The sequence below is a fragment of the Euprymna scolopes genome, chromosome 26 (genome assembly GCF_053919585.1).
Source record: "Euprymna scolopes isolate OS-2025 chromosome 26, ASM5391958v1, whole genome shotgun sequence".
NCBI lineage: Eukaryota > Metazoa > Mollusca > Cephalopoda > Sepiida > Sepiolidae > Euprymna > Euprymna scolopes.
This window is the reverse complement of record NC_136507.1, coordinates 104,176,556-104,204,342: the sequence shown is the minus strand read 5'-3', so window position 1 is coordinate 104,204,342 and position 27,787 is coordinate 104,176,556. Positions and strand designations below refer to the sequence as shown.

Genomic DNA, 27,787 nt, shown 5'->3' with positions numbered 1-27,787 from the left:
TAATAAATAAAAATAATAATGGTATTGGTTTTCTTCTACTAAACAACAATCCTGCAAATGAAGATGAACATATCTTCCAAACACAGTATTAAACACAAGGGCTCATCCGTTTATGATCCAATATTTATCCAATGTCTTTGCTGAAATATATATATATAGATACTTGTGCCATTTAGAGTAGATCACACGGTCACCCTACTTGAAATGGCTAAGTTGCTTGTTTATGGGCATAAAAAATTTCCTGCCCATGCTGACCTGTATCTGAAGGAGAATTCATTTTTTTCAAGATTCAAGTGGCTGACAATCACAAGATACCTTCTTATCCAAGAAAACATTGCTAGTTCAAAAATATCTTACCATTTCTTGGGTGGGTTCTCTTTTCCCTTAACTAAACATTTCTTCCATTGCTGGTCTGCCGTCTGCATACGTTACAACTATGCACCCAACTAAACCTGCAGCATTGTGCATGTTTACATTATATGAATTCATATTCCTTAACGCTGTTGTACATTTGTGTAAAGATTCAGGTTTGCTAGGGAAAGCTTTAACTGTTATTGAAGTGGAACACATCAATCATTTACTGCAGTTTCAGATGAATAACAATTGTGTGTCGAACAATTGTGCCAGAACAGAAGAAGTCGATGATTGGAGGTAATTTTTTTTTTTTCATTTTAAAACTTAGTCAAGCATCTTTCGTCTTATCTCTGCTATTATATAAAAGTCCATTTGTGTGTGTATGTGAGTTACTTCCTCATAGATTCCGAAACGGCTGAGTTTTTTGCAAATTTCACACAAAGCTAATTTTATATGTTTGGCAGTGTTCTTAGATATGTTTTGTACAGAAATTCATACGATAAATATCGAAAATCGAAAAAATCTGATCTTAAAAATAACTTTCCTCTTTTATAGATAATAAGAATAAGTTTTACAGGGGAATATTTTACATTACACCGATCAAGGGAGATAATAAAATTTCAACAAATCATAAAAAAAAACATAATCTGGAGATATAGCTTAATGGTAGAGCATTCGACGACAGATCGAATGATCCCCTGTTCAAGCCTGGGTGTAGCTCACCATCTCATTTTAATTTTTTTCTTATTAATGAGTTTAATTTATGATAAAAGAAGAGATACCATTGAAATCAATGCAAATCATTTCTTCGTTTGCATATTTTAAAACTAAACATTAATCAGAAATAACTTTTCCAGGGCATTCATCATCAAGCCGAAATATCAGCTGACATGATATTGTAAACAAACACAGAATTTGATGAATGATATCATTTTTAAAACTTTTTTTTGTGAAATAGTTCACCGGGCAAATTATTCATTGTAATATATAATAATCAATAGAGTAATGATTCTATAATAATACATATGCAATCTGCATAAATTAAAATATATTTATTTAATTTTTTTTGCATCTCTTGTTTTAACCAATAATCTTATGTAAACTTAGAAAATCTTCTGATATATAAAATTAGGTCAGTTGGATTTTTCCAGTTAGACCTAAATTAGAATAGAGCTGACAAATTGATACTTGGTTTTTATTAGCCAATGAAATACGGAAACATTCAGTTTATGATCTTTTGATTAAAGAAAAGCATTCTAATCGATTTTGGTGATTTTACCCAACTCGATAATCCTTTCAATAATAGAAAGCTACAGAGAGTTCTAAAACTGCCTGATTGTGAAACTTTGTTTTGCTGGCCTGCTTTCGAGCTGACTACAACATGGTCGCCTTCAAGTCCAATGTAAACAAATTCTTGTTGAGCCGACCTTTTAAATAATCAAGTTATACCCAATTTTCATTACTAATGATCACTAAATAGTGATCACATTGCACTCATTGACATAAATATCCTTGAGTGGCCTTCAGATCTTGATAAATGCTGGCACCCTTATATATATATATATATATATATATATATATTGAATGAATCTACCAATCGTTTACATCATTTTAAATTATTTTTTGATATTTAAAAAAGAACAAAATGCATATTTAAATTTTTTTTTTAGTTTCATTGGAGTTGAGTTGGTATTGTCTACCTTAAATTTGCTGTCAACAATTCAGTCGGACACAATAAAGTCATTTTTTGCAACTACTTTGCAGGTGAGTTTTATTTATTTTTTATGGTAATTGCTCCAGACAACGCATGAAGCCACTTAATGTAAAGAGCCAAAGAAAAATAAAGTACCACTTCAAGATCAAAACCTGCCGATGATAAATGTGATATGGAATAGTTTTCAACCCTGAAGACAACAATTCTTCTCCCTTTGTCAGAAATATCACTTATTGAATGTGAGAACCAAAAGACCAAATAAAGGAAGTGAGAGTTGTGTGGTTACCGAAAGTAAATCAAAAGTTCACTTTCTACTAGTGATGATTCCGATACAATTACCGATTCCGATTCTTTATAAATCTATAAATATTTAATTATAACGTTGTTATTTTTCCCCAATTATCGTAAAAGCACACATTTAATGTGCAGATCTTTTCCTAAACATAAAAATATATTTGTGGGGGAAAATCTCTGGATTTTAGTTTTACTACTTGTTTAAAATCAGTAAATATTATTTTATTATTGCTACAAGCAGTGGCAGATTTTGCTTTAAACAAAATCAAAGAAAAATTATAATTTAAAGAATTGTTTTGACATTGAAAAAGAGGCCCAAATTTTTTCTGATTCTGATACCGATTCTGATACTCTCAAATGTTCCGATTTTTTCGATTCCCAATTCTGATTAATCGTCCCAACACTATTGTCTACTTTCCATTATTATTTCTGATGATGCATAAAGTAATTTTTAAGTAAATTTTGAAATTTATATTTCTTTAAGTAACTATTTTATGGACTTCATTTGCTAATTTTTAAATGTAACATCCAATAGTTGTGCTAAAAAACACAAAAGGTCAGTTTGTGGTAATACTTTTGAGAAAGTAAGGAATCCAATTTCATCATTCTTTATTTAATTTCTATTAGACATCTTGACAAATTAAAAATCGATTCCACAATCTAGTGGGAAGTGGGTAGGTCATCTATTCTTTATAATTCTTTTCTCACAGAAAAGCCATCGCTAGTCTTTCTCTACTCTTGTGATTTCTATGGAAAGGACATGTCTTCCTATCAATACTACAAAGAACTTGTCTCTCAATCACCACAAAAAAAAACTTGAAAAAATATGTAGGTCCTTATCTTGGATTCCCCATGTTAAAAAACGTAATAAAGAAAAATCTGTACGTCTGATAAAACGAAATGTATTCCAAAAATTACATAAATCAATCAAATAGTTTTATTTTTATAAAGAAAATTATTTTAAAACTATTAATGGGAATTCGTAGGCATTACGGCATAAATTTAGTAAGTGTGAATTATTATTCTTTTTTTAACAAGCAAGTCATCACTTATGAAGGCCGAAGTTATCTCCCTTGTTTTTTTTTGGGTTTTTTTCGAAAGTGTTGGCGAGACAGTTGCTTTTTGGATGCTCGTAAAATTTTTATCATTTAAAAATAAAACTACTTTATCAATTTACATGACTTTTGGAATATGATGTTTTTGTTTCATCATGGGCACGTACATCATATAGATTTTTCTTCATTTTCGTTTTTTAATATAGGGTGAATTCTGGACAAGAACCAATGTTTATTTACACTTTTGGCTTTAATAGAAATTGTAACAATTGCACGAGGAAGGCAATGCTGTATCTCATCTTGCTCTCAAAATATATCTTTATTATTTGTTGTATTTGGTCTAATGTCCATTTTGCCTACTGGCATGTATTGGCTTTTAGAAATTACGGTTTGATCTGACTTATCTCTGGCCAAGTCTTTATCCCTCTTTTTCTCAACTTCATGCTTATCAGTTCTTTTGTTTTTGTTTTTTTCCTTTTCCCAGTCAACTGACCCCGTTATCTCAGCTGTTCTACATCTACTAACCCAAGAACTCTTTTCTATTCTTTCAATGTGGCCATTTTAACAAAGTTTCCTGTTCTGCACACATCTCCTTATACTGTTCAGATTTAATTTTCCTCTGAGGTCATCAGTCTAAGCCTGTCTTTAAAACTTGAATTACACAACCATCATATCATTCGTATATCATTTCTGTTGATGCAACATATGTTCTCCACCCTTGCTGGTCAATGATATAAGAACGATATGATGGTTGTGGAATACCAGTGTTAAAAGATGAGCTTAGATCTGATAATGTCAAATGACATTATCAGATCTAAGCTCATCTGAGGAATATTAAATCTGAGTAGTATAGGGAGATGTGTGGAGAACAGAATGTAACCTTTTCAATAGCAAAAGAAGAAAAAAGACACAAGGAGACTTTGCTGAGAGTTTTCATAAAATAATTTTATTTGTAGAGAATTAACTTTCCGAAATGAGTGATGCACATGGATAGACATCGAAGTAACATTCTGCTTGGATTTTTTCTACATTATTGGTAGTGTCTCATTCACACAGCTTCCACGGAGAGACTGATTTGGAAACCTTCATTTCTCTCTCAGCTCAAAACATATGATGTCATTCATATCATTCAACGCTGTTTTGTCTACCGTTGGATCTGTACCCCCCCCTCACTTCTTCTTTGTCACTCATCTTTCATTCAACCTTATGTTTTATAGACCTAGGTTATCATGCACTTGGTGTGACCCTTTTTGAAATGCATATTAGCTAACCTAATTGCCACTGATGTAGGTTCGCTAATATTTAACATTAAAACTTTGGTGAATGGATAAAAGTTCTTGTATTGGTAGATGTAGAACAGTTGAGTTAGTAGGGTCAGTTACCAATAAAAGCATGGGAGAAACTGATAAGAATGAACATGAGAGAAAGAGAGATAAATAAAGACTTGGTCAGAAATAGGTTAATTTGAAATTCAATTTTTTAAAGCCGTCCAATGCATGGCATCATGTAAAGCAAACGTTAAACCAATAATAAAAAATGTAAATGATCTCATTAAATCTCCACACTAACGTACTGTACTTGCAATAACCCTTATCCCTGAGTGGCTTCCGGGCCTTGATAAGTGGTGACCACCGTGTAAAAAAAAAAAAAAAAAAAGAAAAAGATCTATGATTTATTCCATTTTTTTGTTTGATATCGTTTTGTTTTCCAGGATGCACGAGTCATTCCATTTTTAGCATTGGGATTGCATTCGTCGTCTCGTGAGAAAGTGCATGCTGCTATACACCTTATGGCCGTTGGTTCAAAGCTTCACAATTTTCCATCGTTGGCGTATGTATAAACTGCATTATGTTTTGGAACTTTTGAGATGAGGATCGATAACTTATATTAGAGTGTTTGGATTCCCGTTCTCATCTTGGATGTTATTCTCGCAGCGTTTTTCGACTATTTAACTTCAACTTTCTTCAGCTACATTTTTTTAAACTTGAAGATCTTTATATTAAACTCGGTAACATATACTCAATTTCAAACTGAACTCTTTATTTAATACACACGGGGGGGAGGTAGCTTGCTCTCATTTCGTCAGCCATGACTGGGTAGAAGTCTTAAGTAATTTGTGATTGTATTCTTAGTATCGCCTATATTAAGGATTGAACCGTCAACCATCAAAAGACTCTTAGAACTGATTATTAATTAGCACTTATATCTGTTATGCCACAAATCCTTGTGGATATAAACTGCATTATACTTACTTTTCTCTTTATTGCTTGAGAGAGTTATATATACATTTTTTTAAATTTTACTTCTGTTGAAGTTCTCAAAAATCAAGGGGGCCCCTTCCTAGGGGGGTAATACTTGATCTCCACATGAAATACGTAAATATTTGAATAGTCTATTAATATTCTCCTTTACGTTTCTATAGTTGAGTTAGTAAAGAGATCACCAACATAATTTTCCTCTTCCCAATTGACCATTTAAATGTGTTATAGTATATCTTGTGGTCTCTTGGTTTTACTGGATTACAGGACAAGAATTCATCTAGTCTGGTTGAGTATCCAGCTTCATGCTGTTACTTGAGGTAACCACTTGAAGAAGGTGTACAATTCCTCGTAAAAGCCAGTGTGGGTTAGCCATAGCGAGGAGATCTTATTTGGGCCGTGACTACTACATGATTTTGAATATTTAGTTAGGGCTTACTTGTAGGGTTGTCTTGATAAACCCTGTACTGAGAGATAGTCGAGGATAGTGTTTAGTAGGCAGTCAAGTTGTGTTGTATGTGTGACAGAGTTGAAAAGGGTTAAAAAGGATTGATATGCCATGGATACAAATGTCAGAATTTAGACGTTGGAAAATGAAAAAGCAAAGAAAAATGAAAGAAAGAAAAAGTTAAAACTGTGTTAGATGCTTGTAAGGGTCGTAAAAAACAAAAACAAGATTGATAACAAAATATTATGTTTTTTCCCTCAAGTAGGACCTCTGTGTTATTCTGGGCCATAAAATTATTGATCTGATAATAAATTGTCTCGAGGGTTTGTTAAATAAAAATTGGCTGACGTTGATGAAATAAAAAAAATAATGACCGTTTATTCAGCTGTGTGAAACATCTTCATACAACCTAACATCACAAGTGCATTTGAGAAGTTTTATTACCACACAAGTTGAAAGGCCATGCATATAAAATCAACAGTAGCCTCTTTGATATGACAGGGGCGCATTTGAAATGAATGTTTCTGTTTAAAGCACAATTGTACCATGATACTTGACTTTTGCATTTTGGTCCCCTGATTTATCGGAGAGGGACCTATGTTTTCAGTGGCGTCCGTGCTTCTATGCGTCCGTTAGTCCGGACGATTGCCAGATAACCAAAACTCCATTAGATTTTCCTGAAATTTTGAAACAAATTGTATTTCATTAACTAGATGCGCACGTTAAAAAAATTTCTTTTACAAAAATTCCCGTTGCACCCTCAGGGGCTCAAAAGAGGTAAAAAATGCGATAACTTTTGATCCATCTATTAGATTTTTTTTTAAATTGGCCAAAATGTGGAGCCCATTGTTCTTAATATAAATTCAGTATGGGTGATCCTGCCAAAATTCTAGTTTGCATCCCTCTGGGACTTTTAAGGCTAAAAAAACATGCCTTTTGGAGCTCTTTTTTCATATTACTCAAGAACATGATATGTATATCTATATAGTAGTTTTCCATGGTGCTGAATTCAAATATACACGTCTTAAGGTGTGAAACTGCATCGTTTGTCCATTTTCATTTGAATTCAGCGTTCCCAAGAGCTCAAAAAGGGGTCACAAATAATCCCAAATTGCAAAGAATGATACTTTTTACCCCCTAACTTTTGTCCCATCGATTAGATTTTTTTTAAATTTGGCAAAAATGTGAAGGCAACGTTGGCCCTTCACACTTCTTACATTCACCACACACGCGCGGCTTGTTTAACTTAAATTCCAACCACTATCACCCCACAAGCAGAAAAACTCGGCATATTAAATCAACAGTAAGTTCTTTGATATGCCAGGGCCATGTTCAAAATTAATGTTTCTGTTTAGAGCACAATTGAACCATGATACTTGACTTTTGCATTTTAAACTTTGATTCAAGCCATTATATAAAAATAATTTTATAAAATCAACAGTAAGTTCTCTACAGTGCAATGTATTATGGATTACGTCACTGTTGGGGAGGTTTATTAATCTTCTCAGTGCACTGCGATGGGTCCCCAACTAGAGCAGGCAATCAATCGATTTGATTTAAAAATGGGTAATTTCATTGATTTCGATGACAATAAAAATATGGGAGTCTACAGCATTCGTTGATCATCATTCAATCTCAGGCAACGTCAGGTCTCCTTGCTAGTATGTTATACATATATATATATATATATATATATATATATATATACACACAGTATAACTACTATAATTTGAACATCCGCTTCGTTCAAATTAGAGGATGCTGTTCAAATTTCGTGATAAAGAAATGTGCTGCAGTTAACTTTAATTTTCTAAGAATTAAGAAATAGTAAATGAAATTCATTGCTATATGATACTTCAAGTATATATTAAGTTGAGTTTACGATATATTGCAAGTAAGAATTGTTAAATATTATTACCAGGAACAAAAACATTGAAAATAAATTAAATCTACTCTTACTTGTTAGGTATTTATTACCTAAGTTATCATCTACAGAAATAATACATTTATGTAAAATACTGTTTTTTTAATTATTCATTGAATGAGTCTCATTGCAGTTTCTATTTTCATCAATTGAGCTCCCGGGCGCTGCCATTGTATTCCGTAAGCGATCATGAAAATCTACAATTTCTTGGTTCTGTAGCTTCTTTATGATTATATCTCTTCGGAGTGACATTGCTTGCAAAACATAGTTGTCACTTAAGTAAGGCATTTTTCTAATTAATTACATAGTACCAATATTAACATTTCTGCACAATATCTGACTAAACCATGTAAACAGTTTTACTGCAACCCCATATCAAATATGCTAATACAATTTCAATGACGAGACAGTTCAAGTTTAGAAGAAGTCCAAATGAGAAGAAGTCCAACTCTAAAGGAAGTTCAAATTAAAGGAGTTTTACTGTGTGTATATATATATATATATATATATATATAAACTTTCAAGCAATGAATAACATTCAAGATGAGAACAGTTGTCTGAATAATTCAATATAAATTATCAATCACCCAAAATAATTGCTTAATAATTTTAAATGAAAATAAAGAATAAAACTTTTCTTGATTTTAGAGTAAAAATGGTTTTGCATATTTGTATTTCATATCGATCATCTGTATTTTTATTTAATGCTGAAACAATATCTATTGCCAATAATTCATTTGTAAAACCAAATTGATTTTATGAAAGACAAGGAAAGCTGACTGACTATTTAACCTAATTTTAACATTGTTTTTGAAACAACTACCACGAGTAATGAAAAATATTTTTGATCTCCAGTTCATTAATTTGGTCTCTGGTGACCCAAAGGAAACAAATATTATTTATTTATTACCATAACCAGGCTGAGGTCACACTGGATCCAATAATGTAAAGTTCATAAGTGTATCTTGTGTAGTTTCTTCACTACACACACACACACACACACACAGGATTATGACATTAATTGAACACAACTTCCTTTTTGAATAGAATAGATGTTATAGTATTTTTTTACTGTCAGCAGGTCAGGGGCACTTTGAACTTCATAATGAAAAGTTTATAAGTTTACCTTTCTGAATGTTAGCTGGACACAAAGAATTATGACATTATTTTATATAATAGATTCTAATTGAATAAAATTGGATATAACAATTGAATTATTTTTATTTATAAGGTCTTTTTTTTTTTTTTTTCCCAGATTAGGAGAAGCGTTAGCTGCTGGAAATATTTATCGAGATTCTTGCCTGCAGAACACAATGCAAATTCCGACTGCAAACATGGAAGTAACAAGTTCTTCTGGAAATTTTACTGCTGTCTCACATCCACAGAATCCCAAAAACATCTCCTCGTCAATTAATGACCAATCCATTGAAGAGTTGATTGAAAAAATGCATTCAGGATTAGAGGTGAGTTATTTTTAATGGATTTTGTCTAAATCTGCAGCCGATTTATATTTTGCTAAAAGAATTGTTTGCGTCCCCTTTTAATAATTTTGCAACTTGACTAAACCACCAAGAAAATTCACCAATTTTAAGACGAACAGAATTTTCATTCCTCTTCAGGGAAGGGAAAACAACTCCCCAACATCATATTCTTCCTCCATTGTCAGTTAAGAAAGTACAGATGAACATTTCACAGTCCATGCTATGGAAAGTTGTATCCAATTTTTATAGGTTCTTTTTCGTTATTGTAATGAAATCCGATAACCAAAAAAAAAAGTTTGTATCAAAAAAAAATCAACAATAACTACTTACTGTCTTTATCGATTTCAACAATAAGCAATGTTATCTTCCTCATTGTCATCTCACAATTAGTTAAGTATTTCTGCATTATTACATAAAACATGTACTTTGTACAAATAGATGATTCTGTGACATCCACCATTAATTGTAACAAGACGAACCGAGTTACTTTCCTTCACTTGATGCTTTTAATTTATATATGTAATAAAAATCATCGCTCGCAAATGACCTCATGTTTACTTAGTCTGTAAAATGACAGCAGAAAAGAAGAAAAGACAAGTAATTTTGTAAGTCACTCATTGGTAAACGTATGTCATTAATTTGCATATGTACACAATTGTTAAAAGAAACAAATTCTAAAGCATGAGGGTTCCTATTTACAGTGTCTCCCCACGGGACAGAGTTAGACATCAGGGTCGGTTTTTAATGTGAAGAAAAGGAACAAAAATAAAAATTGTCTCAGTCGTGAAGGATTTCACTTTCCCTGACAGAGAACAAGAAATTGAAGTGCAGCATCTGAAGAATAGATACTACACTTTGATCTTGACCCGAAGGCCAAGTAGACTGAGAATGAACGGTGGAAGATAATATCGAATACACGAGGATTTATTGCAAGTTGAGGAAAGAAAGGAAAAAAGACTTTTGTATGTTGTATCAACAAGAGGACATTTTGATACTGCCATTTTCTTTTGTTGTAGTTCCATTTCCATTTTTATGGCCTAACTAGCAAATCATATTCTTGTGAGGAGGAACCAATATGCATTCATATTCATTACATCAAATTCACCATGGAATTTCTATAAATCCTTAAATTAAAACTGCCAGTTTGTAACCCGATGATCGTCTTCATAATCGCAACACGAGACGAGTACTTGATGTAAATCATTTAAGCTCTTGGTGTGTATGTGTGATACCGTCGCATAACTTAGAAATAGGAATCCCAATGTTGTCCATTGATAGCTGACTGGTCGCGTCAGTCTCCAGGAATTTTTCTTCTTACCCCGATCTACTCTCGTCCAGCTTTGAGTCCAATCTCTCCAATTTCTGTTGGGCGACCTCTGAGCCGCCAACTGTCCCAAACTGAACACCGTTGTCAACTGTTGTAAACCCAAGGCTGTTTCCAACTGTTCCTAACTGTTGTAAAAATAATTGGCACTCCTCAATCTAACTCTAAATACATCTCTTTCTTCTTTGGTTTCCGTTCACCGCCTCACCCTGATTAATGATCCCATCTCAGTTTTCTTTTGTGTGCATTGGTGAGCAACTTCCTATTATTGTTCTACTGATAAACTTATTTCATCATTTTGTTTTTTGTTAGATTTCTTCTATTTCTTCCCTATTTTCTAACAATGGGGGAGGAAGTAACGTATCTCAAGGTGAGATAGGAGAGAAATGTGTTTCAAAATTTTGTAAAAACTTTACAACTTGTTTCTCGAACTGTATTTTCCTTTTTTCCTTTTGTTTTAGTTGAAAGACATGAAACTTTCTGAAATGATTGACATTTATGAACACAAGTTGCAATCGATGCAGGTAAAACAGCTTTTTACTTTTTGTAACTAGCCGGGCTACCCAATGTTGTCCAGGGCAAAAGAGTGACATATTTCTATTGAGAATTATATCTCTCTACCTTTCCATTCTTCTCTGTTTCGTCCTCTTTCTTTCCAACTTCTTTCTTTCCTTCTTTCTTTCCTTCTTTCTTTCCTTCTTTCTTTCCAACTTCTTTCTTTCCTTCTTTCTTTCCAACTTCTTTCTTTCCTTCTTTCTTTCCTTCTTTCTGTCCTTCTTTCTTTCCAACTTCTTTCTTTCCTTCTTTCTTTCCAACTTCTTTCTTTCCTTCTTTCTTTCCAACTTCTTTCTTTCCAACTTCTTTCTTTCCTTCTTTCTTTCCAACTTCTTTCTTTCCTTCTTTCTTTCCAACTTTCTTTCCTTCTTTCTTTCCTTCTTTCTTTCCAACTTCTTTCTTTCCTTCTTTCTTTCCAACTTCTTTCTTTCCTTCTTTCTTTCCAACTTCTTTCCTTCTTTCTTTCCTTCTTTCTTTCCTTCTTTCTACTCAGCCAAGATCATTCCTTTCTAGCTGGATATACACGCACAACTCCGCTTCATATAATAGATTCTTTATGGAATTAGTCAGAGTTTTATTTCCAAATTACTATATAATAACGCTGAAAAATGCCACCCATAGATCCCCACTCCCCCATCTGCTGGCGAAACCCGGTGCAGTTGATGCTCAAAAAATGAATAATTTTTTCTAAATTTTAGATATTATTCAATTATTCACTCAGTGCAACATCGATTAAGAATATACCAACTTTGTGGGTGTTTGTTTTGTAGTTTTTTATTTTTAACTGAGCGTACATACACACATGCAGAAAACTAGCTTTATATTATCGATGACAAACTCTTCTTTTTTGTACTTTTATATATTTGCAACCGAAGTGTGAAGAGCTACTGTGACAGGGGCCACATTTATTGGGGAAAAACCTGGGCGAAGAGTTGAACAGCAAACCGTTTGTCCACATTGCATTGTAAATTTTTTGCATGTTGGTACACTTGTAGAAACAAGAAGCAGGGAAGTAGTCTTAAGTAAGAAGCTGCTAGAATAGAAACAGGCAAGCAGTCTTAGGACTTCTACAGTGAAGGGGTGTGATTTTGCTGCTGGTCACGTTTATCTGGAATACTTATCTTGAGGGGGTACAAATACAGTAATTTCATTAGAGCACATTCTGTTGCAGTTCTTATACAACATGCACAGGGATGCAACATTGTGACGATATGACGAAAGATGGAGCTCAGCATCCAGTGTGAGAATTGCAAGTTTAAAAATATTTTTTTTGCACAGTGTCTGAAAGTGTGAGGTTAGACGGTTGGTGCACCAGCCCAGATATGACAACAATTAATATATAGGGTATTTGAACCTATGCAGAATTTTATATTTGATCAGTCGCAAAAGTGTGAAAATTAAAGAAATGGAATTTGCCAGGTGAAGCTCAAACGATGGCATTACAAACACGCAAGTGTAACGTAATAGCTATTGGTTCATGTTTTAATTTTTAACCTTGCAGCAACGTCTTCATAGCTCAGGCATTAACATCAAATAAAAAAAATAATTCATAAGCTAAACGTTTTGGTTTCAATTTTCAGTGGTGACGTACAAGTCATTTTTTTAAAAAACTTTTTAAATCATTACTATATATTGGGTTTAATATAGTATAATGATAATTAGAAAATCTGCATTAATCAAAATATCATATTTAAGCGTATTTTACGACCAGGCAATGCCGGGCAGCCTGCTAGTATATCTATAAAAGTGAGAATGTGTGTCTGAGGACACTTTTCAACCTATATACTCACCGAATTTTTGACTTAAAATTTAGTATATAAGATATTCAGGCATGTGGAAAACTTTTTAATCAATTTTTATCCAGAAAAAAGGGCTGCTAAGGGGTAAAAATTGAAAAATTGGTAATTTAATTTGAGCCCAAAACGAGGGGTCAAAATTTGGGTCAAAGTTTAAAAAAATTCGACCTCTGCCGTCTCTAGTAACTTTTCTTTATGGTAGTTAAGGAAGCCTTTTATATAGAAAGGCATTACCGTACATAGTCACACTTTTTAATATATACATATGCACATAAAGTTATGAACAGTACATAGGGCCCGAGCAAAGCCGGGCGGAACTGCTAGTTGTCTATATTATTTAATACAGCATAATTATGTTGGCACACTGGTCCTCGTTAGATCACCAAAATTAAGCAATGTTGAGCCTGGTCATTACCAGATGGGTGACCATTTAAGAATATCAAGCGCTGTATATGTAACAGTGTGAACGCATGTATGCAAATGCATGCGAAATGACATCATCAGTCGGATGACATCATCAGTCGGGGGGGAGGGGGAAGAAAAACCATAAAAAGGATGATCACGTTAGAGACATGGATGACGTCGCAGCTGTAACAAGAAGTCATGCATGGTGGGAGAATAAGGAAATAAATCATCGTTACAAAAAAGGAGTCAAGTTATTACTTGTCCTATGTTCCTTGCGACGTACTCTGCATACAACGTACTCTGCATTTGAAAACGTGTGTAGCGTTACATATTTGCTCTCCACTTATCTTGACATTGTTTCCAATCGTCCTAAATTTCTACTTGCCACTGGAATTAAACAGTGCTGACTCAGGAGAGGTGTGGTTAGAGATTATGCAACTCTTGCTACAAAATGTATTATGTGCATCAGTGCTGTTTGTGGTCTTCATTGACAACGATGAACAAAAAGGACGATGAAAAGTCGCCAAATGGCTAACATCTCTCTAACCATTTGAAGCAGATCATTTTTATGTTGAGATACGAGATATAAATTTTTTAAAGTGAATCAGTTTTCATTTTGTTTTGTATACATCTATTAAAAAAAACATTTGGTTATCGTCACAAGTGAATTTTCTCCAATTTTTTTACTATTTTACAAATGCTTTACTACTTTGTCATCTCTCTTTATATACAGCTCCGAGAACAGCAACTGCAAGATCTTTTGGAAGCAAAGACTTTAGCTGTTAACCGTGCTGACCGTGTCATCAGTCAGTATCGTTCCCGTAGAGCGGAAGCTGAAGCTGAGGTAAGAATTTAAGAAGCATTTATTGTACGTTAATTCTCTTGTAGTACATTGGGGGGGGGGGTATTCATTTTTTTTTTTTTTTCCTTAGTTTGTTCTAGCTGGGTATGGGGCATCCTACTGGATACCAGACATTCACTTGCTATCTCATACATTCCAGCCAAGAGATCTTTGAAGATGCCATTTGTCCCTTTAACTACAATTGTTTGTTATCTCTCTTGCACTTGGTTCACCGAGTATATTTGTCAGGTAGTTTCTGAAATTCTTTTTCATGAGTGGTTGCTTCTGTAATGACTGAAATGATGGAAATTTTCCCTAAGATTCCAGTTTCTTTTCATGTCATACATAAAACCTTGGTATTATCTTTTTCCTCTCTACTTTTGTGTCGCAGAACCTGTACTTATTGCCATTGTTGAATGAAAAGTCTTGATCTTAAGCAGCCATTATAATCCTCTCCTGATCACAATGGAGCAATCCCCTTTTTAGCCAGTCGAGGAAGCCTTCCTTATCTGCATACTTCTGAGTGAATTCATCAAAAAAACACTTAGTACACTGTTGATCGGTCCATTGCAATTTTTGCAATGGAAGTTCTGGATGTATTTTTGGGTGCAAGATATGTAAAACATTGGTGACGGATGAGAACTCAGATGTGTAGAAAAAATGTTTTAATGGCGAAGCTATTGAAGTTGTTTAGAAATTTTGTTGCCTTGCTGATAATGTAAGAGCACGGGTAAGAGCTGGTGCTGTTATGATCTCGAGAATTAGAAGTGGATATAGTAAGTTCAGGGAACTACTGTCATTACTAACCAGCAGAGTGTCATCACTGTTGATCAAGAGAAGAGTCTATCAGACATGTGTGCACAATGTGATGATGTATGTAAGCAAAACCTGACTAATGAAGGTTGAGGATATGCGTTGCATGGAGAAAAATAATGAAAATGATACAATGGATGTGTTATGTGAGTCTTTAATACAAATTAAGATCTGATGACTTCAGAGGAAGATTAAATCTGGACAGTAAACGGAGATGTGTGTAGAACAGAAGATTCTCTTGGTATGGTCACATTGAAAGAATGGATGCGAGTTCTTGGTTTAGTAGATGCAGAACAGTTAATGTAGCAGAGTCAGTTGGCAGAGAAAAGCCAAGGAAAACAAATATAGACTGAAGAGAAAGAGGGATAAATAAAGACTTGGCCAGAGATAGGCTAATTTGGAAGTCAACTTTTAAAAGCTAATTTTTCTATTGTGTTTGAAAACCTGTTTATCCTTTTTTGTTATTGCAATCGACTTTCTTCTTGGTTTTAAGAATTGGAAATAATTATTTTCAAATTGTACAAGATGCAAAGGAAGAAGGTCAGAGGTTACAGCAGTTGAAACGTTGTGAGAATAAGACCCAAGATGAGAAGAGTTGTTTGAATGATTTGAATAATTAATATTTTGTTTTTGTTTTATTGATATTCTACTTTTTGTGGAAAAATTTTTTTAAAAAGTCAGTATTTTTTTTTTTTTAATTTTGAATTTTTGTTTTTCTGAAAGTTTTCCCATTTGCTTTTTGTGAATAGCCAAAATAAAGAAAATAAAAAACTGAATTCTTGATTTTTTTTTTTTTGTCCTTAGAACAGCAGCATGAGACATATGGTTCGTGATTTTGAGAGACGCACAGAAGAATACCAAGAGAAACTGAAAAACATGGAGTCACTTGAAGCCAAACATAACCAACTTGTCACCGAGCAACAAAAGTAAGCCATCATTTGACCCGTTATTTTTTATGATCATTTATTAGTAAAGCCTGGGAGAATGCTATCATGACTACAGAACAGATAATTTATTGCATAAGTAAAAATGCATGTTAGAAGCCCAAGGAGAGATATTTGAGAATTTTCCATGTTTAGAAATTCCATTAATTATTTTGAAAGACTTAAATCATTTTTCTATCTAGCAAAGTCGAAGTAAATAAGAAACCTACAGTATACAAGCACCTTCTAAACCATCTATTGCCATGACTAATCATACATTATTCTTAAAACTCTTCATTCAAACTCCTTGACAACATGAATTGGAACAAATACATTGAAATACATTGCCAAGACTGCTGTAAAGAAGGTGGACTCTCTTAACCCTGCTAGAAATTTACTCACACTGGACAGTATCCTATATCTCTACAAAGCAATCATTCTTCAATGCATGGAGTATTGTTGCCCCCCTTTGGGTTGCTGCATCTACCACTAGCCGCTTATTCTTTGACTGGATCCAAAAACGAGTCTTCAATCGAATAAGTCTCATACTATCAACCCAACTCCAACCTTTGTCCCAGTGCGGCAATGGTGCATCCCAGTACCTGTTTTACAAGTACTTGAATGGAATGTGCTCTGATGAAATCGTAGGACTTGTGCCCCCTCAACATAAATGCCCTCGATTAACCTGACAAGCAACAAAATCCCACCCCTCCACTGTAGAGATCCCTAGATGCTGAAAAGGCTTTTACTCTAATAGCTTCTTCTCTCAGACAGCTAGATTTTGGAATTCCTTAGAGGTCTTCTATTTACCTGACTGTACTAACCTTCATAAGTGTAAATATAATGTAAATATAATGTAAATAGAATGTGAATATAATGTAAATATAATGTAAATAGAATGTAAATAGAATGTAAATAGGTATTTTATGGCTTAACTCCTTACATAATGTCCCTGTAGATATGGTCCGACATAAGTAACCACTTAGGCCCACTGTGCCTTGTTTGGGGTTGAATAAGAGTAAAAAAAACAAAGTAGTTCAACTGAAGGATTCTAGTCTGTTTGTATAATTTAGATCTGTTATAAGTTTAGCAATTATTTTCATACACTTTCCAATTTTAATAAAATATTCCAATTTCGATCTGTTGCAACCGAATGAGTACTTTTTATTCATCTACAAATCGGAATTGGAATATTTTATTAAAATTGGAAAATGTATAAAAATAATTGTTAAACTTATAATACACATCATTAAAGTCTAATGTATTCTTAAAATAATATTGACTTACTTAATTTCACTTAAGTGCATACTCCAGAGAGCTCCACTACATGCTTGAGAACAAAATTTCACCACTTTTTACAATCTGGACCAATCTTTTACCTGTCAGGAGTGACGTACTAGTATCAACCTTTCTCTGGTTGACCCATATCTGTGGTGGTCTCCTCGTGATCTTTTTTTTTTAATGAAATCTTGATATAATTTCTTTACATAGTTTGAGTATGGTAACGAAGAAACATATCCAAATGATGCTATTCTCTATTTTTTAAACAATGTCGATGGATTTGTTAATGTTAAACTTTTTTCTAATGTCTGCATTTTCTTTGTTTATCTTGCAAAGTTACTTCAAAGTTTAAATATTTCATTTCAAAACCATTGACCTTCAGCTTATGTCTTGTCAGAAACAGTATTTGCTTCCATTAAAATACATTCTCTAATCGTCTAACCAATCATTTTATTTGTCTTCGACATTATTGACAAAATATGATCATAAGATTTAAATTGATTACTTAACTAACAAAACTATGCCCCCCCCCATTTTTTGCTAATATATACGATGAATGAACCTATACTACATTACGCCTCTCTCCAATGAGAAAGTGATGCCTGGAAGGATGGTCTCGTACAGGCTTAAAAGGTCCTTGAATTTTAACTTTTGCCTTAAAAGGCCTTATTTCTATTATTACCTTGAAAAATCCTTAAAAATATAGAAAATGTCTTTAAAATCATATTCTTTATGTCAAGTAAAAATTTGTTGAAATATTAAAAATAAAATTGAAATAAATGCTATTAAATTATTTTTTCAGTATTAATAAGAATGCCATTAAAATATTTTTTAAACATTGAAAATTAATTTTTTAATTTTTTTATTTTTAATTTCGGACTATTAGTCTCATCTTTATTAGTTGTTGTTATATATATACCAATCGGTACGGACCCGACTATGGAAGATCAGATAGTAAATAAACGTGGATTTATAAGATCAAAGAATCCAACCTTGATCGCCCTTTGGGGCCCGTGGCGCAGTTGATAGAGACGTTGAATCTCTACGGTTCCAGATGAACATTGTCTGAAGATAGCGGTTTCAATCCCACCCAAAGCGTGCCAGAGGTTAATTGGTCAAAATGTGGTGAGCCGACAACAACTACGGATGGCAGTGATGGCTGAGAATGCAGTTAGGAGATTCGAAGTTCCTATCCGTTGCGGTTACCACCTGACGAAGGCCAGAGGAAGTTGGCCGAAACGTTGTGAACCAATAAAAAGATCCAAAAACAACAACTAATAAAGATGAGACTAATAGTCCGAAATAAAAATAAAAAAATTAATATATAATGCTCATCTCAAAAATGAATTCCAATTAAGGAATAATATATATATTGAAAATTAAATTGAAATAAATACTATTAAATTATTTTTTAAGTATTAATAAAAATACCATTGAAATATTTTGAAACATTGAAAATTAAATTGAAATAAATACTATTAATTATTTTTTAAGTATTAATAAAGATACCATTAAAATATATTTTAAATATTGAAAATAAAATTGAAATAAATACTATTAAATTATTTTTAAGTATTAAAAAAAATGCCATTAAAATATTTTTTAAATAATGAAAATTAATTGAAATAAATATCATTAAATTATTTTTTAAGTATTAATAAAAATACCATTAAAATATATTTTAAATATTTAAAATAAATTTTAAATAAATACTATTAAATTATTTGGTACTTGTACAGTTTAGTCAAGACATTAAAAAATGAAAATATCGAAAAAAAGTTTAAATTGTATGTATCCGTTATAGAACGAAGTTCTCTGAAAAAAAATTTCACTTAATTTCATCAAGTAGTTTTTTTTTTGTTTTTTACAGCGAAAAAGCAATTTGTTATGATACCGAGCAAAATGTTCGATTTTTGGGAAGAAAAGCTAGTATTAGAAATGGGGAGGAGTGTCAGCACTTTAACTGGAGTTATCTTCTTTTGTCATTTCTAAAATTCAAACAAAATTTTTTTTAATATCCAAGATGGCCGCCTTCAATGCACTCTCATAAAAACGTGTTCTTCCGCTGTAAAAAAAAAAAACAACTTGATGAAATTTAGTGACATTTTTTTTCGGAGAATTTCGTTTTATAACGGATACATACAATTTAAACTTTTTTCGATATTTCCTTTTTTTTAATGTCTTGACTAAACTGTACAAGTACCGATTATTTTTTAAAATACTAAAAAATACTATTAAAATATTTTTAAATATTGAAAATAAAATTGATATAAGTTGTTTTGGAAAAAAAACAAAAAACATCGTATTATTGTGGATACAAGAGTTATTTCCCTTTGTTCTAAAACTACCTGATGGTTTCTATATGATAGCATTGAGTAGTTTTGTACTAAAGGGACATAACACTTATATCTACAATACTGGAAATTAAAAATTTAAAAGTAAAACGAACACAACGAATGTAAATAGGATTGTCGACAAGCATGCTGTGTGTAAAAAGGCATTTGTTTTGAGCAAAATGAGTGAAAGTGCTTTGAAATTGCACATGGATGGGAGTAAACACAAAACGAACGAAAGCTGTGAATAGTTGACCAGTTTTGTTGCACGTTAGACAACTTGATGTAAATAACTGTATGACGTTTAAAAGTACGTCATGAAATACAGAGTTAAAAAGTATGTTGTGAAATACAAAGATAAACGAAAATGACTTTTCCTGTTGTCAATTATTAAGTTTTTTGGTTTATTGCATCAATGTTTATATATCAAAAATTTGTTTTGAAAATTTGAATTTTGTCTGGAGAAGGCCTTGAAAAACTTTGAAAATGGGCATTGAAAATCTGTATGAACCCTGTCATGACAAGAGAACAGATACTACATTCCTACTTCAAAATTTAAAAGAGAAAGTAATACCCGGGAGGATGGTCTTATGACAATGAAATAAATCCTCTTCTCCCCCTGAATTGAGCATTGAAAGATTAAATAGTAGACTGCACTACGTATAAAAAAATAATAAAAGTAATCAGACGGATACCAAATTTACATAAGTAATAGATTTAGTTCCAAGTCCTATTTCACAGTTATGTTTTTTAATCAACAAAAATTCTATTTGCAGATTGGTCAGCATTGCTGCGGAGTATCAACAGTTAAAAGAAAATCATGCCGAACAATGCCAAAAGTGAGTTTTCTACTTTTCGTCTTTATTTAGTACAGGAATCCTTGGAGATGGTCTGTTCCGTCTGCCTGCTTCCCACCTGACTACAACCTGGATGTCTTCAAGTCCAACGTAAACAAATTCCTAATGAACTGCCCTCTTAAGTAAACACTTCGTTAAATCTCCACACTAACGTAATGTACTTGCAATAACCCTTATCCCTGAGTGGCTTCTGGGCTTTGATAATTGGTGACCACTGTGGAAAAAAAAAAAAAAAGTCTTGATGACCATCAAGGCAGTGATGGCCGAGGCAGGACCCAACCATTCAAGAAGATTGTATAATTAAAGACAAGAGTCTCGTTCTAACATTGAATAACAATTTTAGTGATTGTCTTTGTTAATATGACTTGTATGGAAAAGCTTCGTATTGGGAAGAGTTCCTGTGTAAAGATGTTGAAAGATTAGACAAACCTGTCGAAAGAGTTCACGGATACGTGTTGAAGTTGGTAGTCAGTGTGCGTCCATGTATGGACGGGGACAAAAGATTAGAAAGTTCCGTGGGAGAAGGAGAATTTGTGTGTGTACTGCATTGAAGTTTGTGTGCAGAGGTAGCCATGTTGGCTTGTATTCACGTCTTAGTCGAACCTCAGGCCTGAAGATTAGGGTAGTTTGTGTTGTGTCCCAAGTGAGTAGCTGGGGATTAGTCTGTTCCACATGGAATTGTTGTCAGTCCAAGATCCGGGAAGAAAGAGAGGAAATTGCCGGGTGTTTAACCTTTTATAAACTCAGTCACGTGGTCAACTCACCTGAGTGGTGGTCTTTGATTGGATAAGCCAGAAAGGAAGTTGACTACTACAACCAACCAGCAATGATGTTATAGAACAAAATATTGAATTCCATCATTCCATAAGGAATAATATATATATACCAATCGGTACGGACCCGAAAAGAAAAAAAGAAGAAAAAGAAAGCCCTTCGGGGCCCGTGGCGCAGTTGATAGAGACGTTGAATCTCTACGGTTCCAGATGAGCATTGTCTGAAGATAGCGGTTTCAATCCCACCCAAAGCGTGCCAGAGGTAATTGGTCAAAAATGTGGTGAGACGACAACAACTACGGATGGCAGTGATGGCTGAGAATGTTCCAAAACCCACCAACATCTGCAAATATTTTGACCGCTGCCAGGGGCTGGTTGATCCAAACTCTTGTGAGACGTCTTTACTAGTTTGCTCACACAATCTCTCTCATCATGTCTGTATTACCTTGTGTGGATCTTGTTGTATCTTTTTTTTTTCAGTTTCTCAATGAATTTCATTGTACAGACATAGTCAGAATGTCTGTTATGATCCGTCCTGCCAGCCACTGATTCCATATCTCCGTCAAAATTCTCCAGCACAAATCTTGTACCCTTCAACATATTCCAAGAGCATTTTACCATTATCAAATTCTTCACGTTGTTCTGAATTAAAGCAGTATAAAAAATTAGCAAATTTATCCTGAACACTGTGTTCGCAGTATTATTTTGCAGTTTTGAAAAGAGAATTTGAATTATACAGGATGTGTCTTTTTTAGAGACATCAAACTTTAAATTGACGACTCTATTTTCTTTAATTGCAGATTTGGCAACTATCTGTTATTTTAAGTTCAGCTTGGTTTCAGCAGAACAGAGCCACATGCCACACAGTGTGCAATGCAATCAATTTACTGAGAGAAACATATGATGAACGAATAATTTCATGAAATGTGGCGTCTGTCAGTTGGCCACCTCGTTCATGCGATTTAACTCCATTTGATTAATTTTCTTTGGGGATATGTAAAGTCTGATGTCTATGCTGATAAGCTAGACATAATAGAACACTTGGAAGACAACATTTGATGCGTTATTACCTAATTTAAACTATAGAGTTGTGAAAATTGAACCTCTACACCATATATGCAAAATTATATTTAAACTATAAATATCAAAAATTAATCTTAGGAATAAACCACATATTTGTATAATAAAAATATTTTTATTTGATTTATTTTAATTTAAAGTTTGACGCTTCTAAAAATAACATAATTTTTATTTTTCTTAACATATTTTTCAGTGATAGTATTTAAAAAAAAAAAAAATGTTCATATCGTTTCACTAATTAACACTGACAATGGTGGTGAATGCTAGTGTGAACATGATTTGACATGCTGTTGCTTCCATAGCATCACGTTTGCTATGGATGTTGGCAAGCTTTTGACATGCTCCCTCCTGTAAGCACCTCTTTATAAAATGGACTCATGGAAACCAATGTCCTCAAGAAAATCAAACAAGTCGAAAAAAAAATCATACCATGTTGATTCATATAAAAATCAGACGATCGTTTCTAGAATTGACAACAATTTTGATTGAATTATCAAAATTGATTTTTTTTTAATGAATAATAAGTAGCAGACTTATTCTTTCAATTAATATTTATTTTTACTGAATTGCATTTGTTAAGATTTGATAATATATATATTTGACTTATTTGCATGCTCTAGAGAGCTTCACCACATGCTTGAAAACAAAATTCTATCATTTATCACAGTTTTGATCTAGTCTTTCAGTCTGTCAAGAGTGGAATGCGAATTTCAATCCTTATCTGGTCAGCCCATCTCTTTAGTCTTCGTCCTCTTCTTGATCTTTCTTAAATGAAGTCATCTCGATAGGTTTTTCTTAGCTCGGAAAACATATTCAGCCAATGTTAATCTCATGGGTTCAAATAAAATTGTTGACGGATTTGTTAATATTAAATTTTTTTCTAGTATCATCATTTCTTCATCTATTTCGCAGAATTATTTCAAGAGTAGATGTTTCATTTCAAAGACATTGGGTTTCCAATCATGCTCTGCCAGTTTCTTCCATGTTTTGCTTGCTTATACAAAAAATAAGTACTCTCAAAGGATTGTAAACTCTTAACTAATAGATATAATAAAGATAATTCATTTTTATTGAATAGAATGTAATAAACTTTATTTTTAATCATTCTTTTCTTTCCACGTAGAACGGATAATCTGGAACACATGTTGAACAGCTTGAAAGAAGAACACAGTTCATTGGTGGAAATGCATGAGATTTTGCGCAAGCATCATGAATCCCTCAAGCAACAAAACGAAACGTGAGTCCAAATAAAAACCATGAGAAAACTTTATGATGTCTTGATGAACGATGATGGATGAAACCCTTAACCGTCTGCGTTGTGGAGCACTGCATTATTTCATGCAGCATGTCTTAAACAAGAATAATCTAGCGGTGCTCATTCGCACAAGCTTGAAAAGTTCTTGAATTTTTATTTTTACTTTAAAACGGCCTTATTTCTATTATTACCTTGAAAATATGGACAGTTTCTTGAAATTCCATGGTAAAACGAAAGTGTAGCAGTTGTCTGCTGCTGAGCGCATTGCTTTTCATTTGTGTCTTTGAAATGTTGGTTTCACTTTGATATACAATGATTATATTTGATAGATTTTTATATTTGTATGACATGAAATGAGAAGATATGATGGATGTGTAATGTGGGTCTAGATGACAGGCTCGGAGGAAGATTAAATCTGGAGAGTAGAGGGAGCTATATGCCGAACCATTGGAAGAGTGGATGAGAGATTTTGGGTCAGTAGATCTAGAATGATTGAGGTTAGGGTTAATTTACAGCATGTAAAATGGACGTTAAACTGAATCGATGATGATGATTCTCCATGCAAAAGAAAAAAACAACTAAGATTTCTACTTTTCGTTTTTAGTGTGCTCGAGAAACAAGCGAAACTGTCAAGGTCACTGAAAGAATCTGAATCCCAAGTAAAAGGTAAGAATATCTTGTATCTCTACAAGACCATGGTTCGCTCATGCATGGAGTATTGTTGCCACATCTGGGTTGGTGCATCTGCCACTAGTCTCTCACTCCTGAACAAGGTTAAAAAAAGAGTCGCCAACCTAATAGGTCCTGAACTATCAACTAAACTCTAACCTCTGTCCCATCGCCGAAACGTGGTATCCTTGTGCCTATTTTACAAGTATTTGAATGGCAAGTCCTCTGACGAACTTCAAGCACTAGTACCCCCTCGACGACAATACCCATGACAAATCCGACAAGCAGCAAAATCCCACCCCTACATTGTAGAGATCCCGAGATGCCACAAAGCCAAATTGCTCAAATTGTTTTGCTGCACTTTGAAATTCCCTCTTGGGCCCCTGCTTCCCTGACTGTTCTGACATGCAGAAATTCAAGTGTAATGTGAACAAACATCTTGCTGCCCAACTCCATAAATACTATCCTTGCAAACCTGGTCTTAAATAGTAGCCCCTAATGACCAAATAGCCTGTGACTTGTTTGAGGTGAAAATCGATAAAAAGAAAAACGCAAAAAACAAATAAGTAAGAAAAAATTAAGGAAAAAATATATTTGGATTACTGTTTTCATCTTGACTGTTATTTTCACGTTTCAATCTATATAACATAGTACATCTTATGAAACTTGGCACTCTTTCTATCAAAGTTGGGCATTTTGAAAAGAACCTTTTATTTAATCCAGGGGGTAGTTTGTTCTTGTTCTGTCCGCTATAATCTGGTAGAAGTAATTCATAATTGGGTAATTCCATCTCAAATCATCCAGACCATGACACCCTTACCTCTCAAATTTTTTCCAAACTTTCACCATATGTTGGTATCATAAAAACTAGGGAATCCTGAAAATTTGAGCTTTTAAGCAGTTCTGGAAATATCGCAATTTTGGTATTTTACGTATATTGCATTGAGGTGCAAATTTGTGAAATTATGAAATTACGTTTTTAGGCATAAATCAATTTCTAGACTAGGCAGAATCTTAAAAATTTGCATGGACAAGGTTTTCCACACAAGGAATCCAAAAATCACGTTTAAAACCTTGTTAGCTCACAATTGAACTGCAAAGATGGGCAGTTTTACGGGCCTCACTTCCAGACAGAACAGTGGTGAAAGTTTGGAAAAAATCTGAGAGGTAAGGATGTCAAAGATGTTTTTTACTGGATGATTTGAGATGGAATTATTATTCTTTGTATTGCCCCTGCTGAGGATTTAATTAGTGATGAGACAATTCCAATACTTTTACCAATTTTGATTCTTTATAAATCTCTAAATATTTAACTATAAAATCGTTAATTTTTCCCGATTACCGTAACACGTGTTAGATATGCATGTTTTCTCTCAAAGGAAAAATGCACTTTTGGTGGCGAGATTTTATTTTAAAACAAATATTCATTATTATTACTACCAGCAGTGGAAGATTTTGTTTTAAACAGAATCAAATATAAAAAGATTATTAATCGTTTTTTGCATCGGAAATTTTTCAGGTTCTAATACCGATACCACCAAAAGTTTTGACTTTTTGATTCCAATTAATCGTCCCAACACTAGATTTAACCTCCAGAAGAGTGTCACTTATAACTGAATTTTGCCAAATACTTTATGTAACGGATATGTACACGTAAAATTTATAATAATCCAATTGTAAGAATGATATGCAAATGCTATTTGTTAACCCCCCCCCCCCACTTAACCAAAATAAAAAAGAATGTTTGAAAACAATGTAACAACAAATTTAAGATTTTTGTAAATTTTTTGTATATTTTTTGTAAATTTTTTGTATATTTTTTGTATATTAAAATCTATTTTGTTTTTTTATAAAATTGAAATTTCAGTTTTGAAGAAATTAACTTCGGAACAGGAAGAACAACTCCATAAAGTCTCAAAGGAAAGAGATGAACTGGAAGAAGCAATTGATAAAGTTCGAGGTAATTTGTCTAAAACTGAAGACCAGAAAAAAGAGCTGCACCAGCAGGTAAGTGGTTTTTAATTTTTTTTTTTTTTTTCAAGAAAAGCAAATTTAATTATGAAACATTTCAGTTGGGTTTTCAATGATGTCCCCTTCTTTGGGATTATTGTTTCTCCATTTCTCCTTCCATGCCTCAACTGAGTCAAAATTTTTGATTTTTGAGTTCTAAAAGGGCTTTCGGGACGAGTCTGGAGGTATTTGTAGCATCTTTTAAAATTTGTTGGATTGGTAAGTCCCTGGTCCTTCTTGACGTTTTGAATCCATTTTTGAGTTGCCTCTTCCCTCCTTATGTGGGTTGGTGTGATTGAGCTTCGTTACTTGTAGCCATTGTGTTGGGGTTGACTTCAGATATCCTGAGGTAATATGCATGGTTTCTCAATTGATCTTGTGTGTTGGCTCAGAGATCATGCTGGGGTGCAGTATTCTGAAGATCAGGAGCAGAGTGTGACTGCCATTGGGAAGAAACTCTTAGAGTGGAAGGCCTCGAGGAACCTGAACTGTGAAAAGGTTGGATTGTGCGGTTTGTCAGTTTAGTCATGTCAAGGGATACAAAATAAACCCAACAATGTTTAACAATTGTCTTTCAATATTTTCAGTTTATACAATGCATTTCTTAAAAAGTGATAAAAAAGAAATGTCTTGTCAAGACGAAAAGAAATGACACAAGACTTGAAATTTTGAAAATTCTATTTTTATTAAATTTTTTTATTCGTTAATTTTTCTTTTATTGAAGATTTCCTCTTTGGAATTGGTTTGCCAGCAGCATGAATCGACAATTCAAGAGAAGACGACAGAATTACTGAAAGTGAAGGATGAACTCAACAAACACACGCAGATTGCAGCTCTCATTCACAACCTAAGTAGCGGAAAAGTTCCTCCACCTACCGGCACATTTTCGTGACCAACTAGTTACTCACTCTTTCTCTCAATTATATTAATCTCTCTCTCTCTCTCTCTCTCTCTCTCCCATATTGCTTGTCTTTCTTTTTCTTATCCCTTCCTTTTATATTTCTTTATTGCATCCCTTCTCTTTTGTATTATCTGTGTTTGTGTATATATATATATAATATATATATATATATATATATATATATATATATATATATATATATATATATATAATCATCTTTCTTTCATGTTATACTATTTGTCTCTCTCACATTTCTCTCTTTTATATGCTCTCTTACCATCCCTTTTATATCCTGCCTCTCTCTCTCTCTTGTATACATGTTTGTATTCTTTGCCTCTCTCCTTCATATTTTCTCTCTCTCACACAAACATGGAACATATTTAATCTTTCACGCATGCAGAAAAACGAAAGCCGGTTTCAGTCATTGGAAATCCAGAAGTTTA

General features: G+C 33.3%; 1 protein-coding gene across 1 annotated transcript in view; it reads left to right on the top strand.

Moving 5' to 3' along the window:
• LOC145248327 (protein CIP2A-like) overlaps positions 1 to 27,479 on the top strand; it is an 80,940-nt gene extending 53,461 nt beyond the window's left edge. Inside the window, exons 12-23 of the mRNA XM_080110238.1 lie at positions 512 to 651; positions 2,025 to 2,118; positions 5,129 to 5,247; positions 9,303 to 9,510; positions 11,314 to 11,376; positions 14,342 to 14,452; positions 16,067 to 16,188; positions 20,576 to 20,638; positions 23,633 to 23,746; positions 24,369 to 24,430; positions 26,301 to 26,440; positions 27,168 to 27,479. Of these exons, the coding sequence (XP_079966364.1) occupies positions 512 to 651; positions 2,025 to 2,118; positions 5,129 to 5,247; positions 9,303 to 9,510; positions 11,314 to 11,376; positions 14,342 to 14,452; positions 16,067 to 16,188; positions 20,576 to 20,638; positions 23,633 to 23,746; positions 24,369 to 24,430; positions 26,301 to 26,440; positions 27,168 to 27,335 (1,404 nt within the window). The 3' untranslated portion in view covers positions 27,336 to 27,479. The remainder of the gene's footprint in view (positions 1 to 511; positions 652 to 2,024; positions 2,119 to 5,128; positions 5,248 to 9,302; positions 9,511 to 11,313; positions 11,377 to 14,341; positions 14,453 to 16,066; positions 16,189 to 20,575; positions 20,639 to 23,632; positions 23,747 to 24,368; positions 24,431 to 26,300; positions 26,441 to 27,167) is intronic.
• The last annotated feature ends 308 nt before the right edge of the window (positions 27,480 to 27,787 follow it).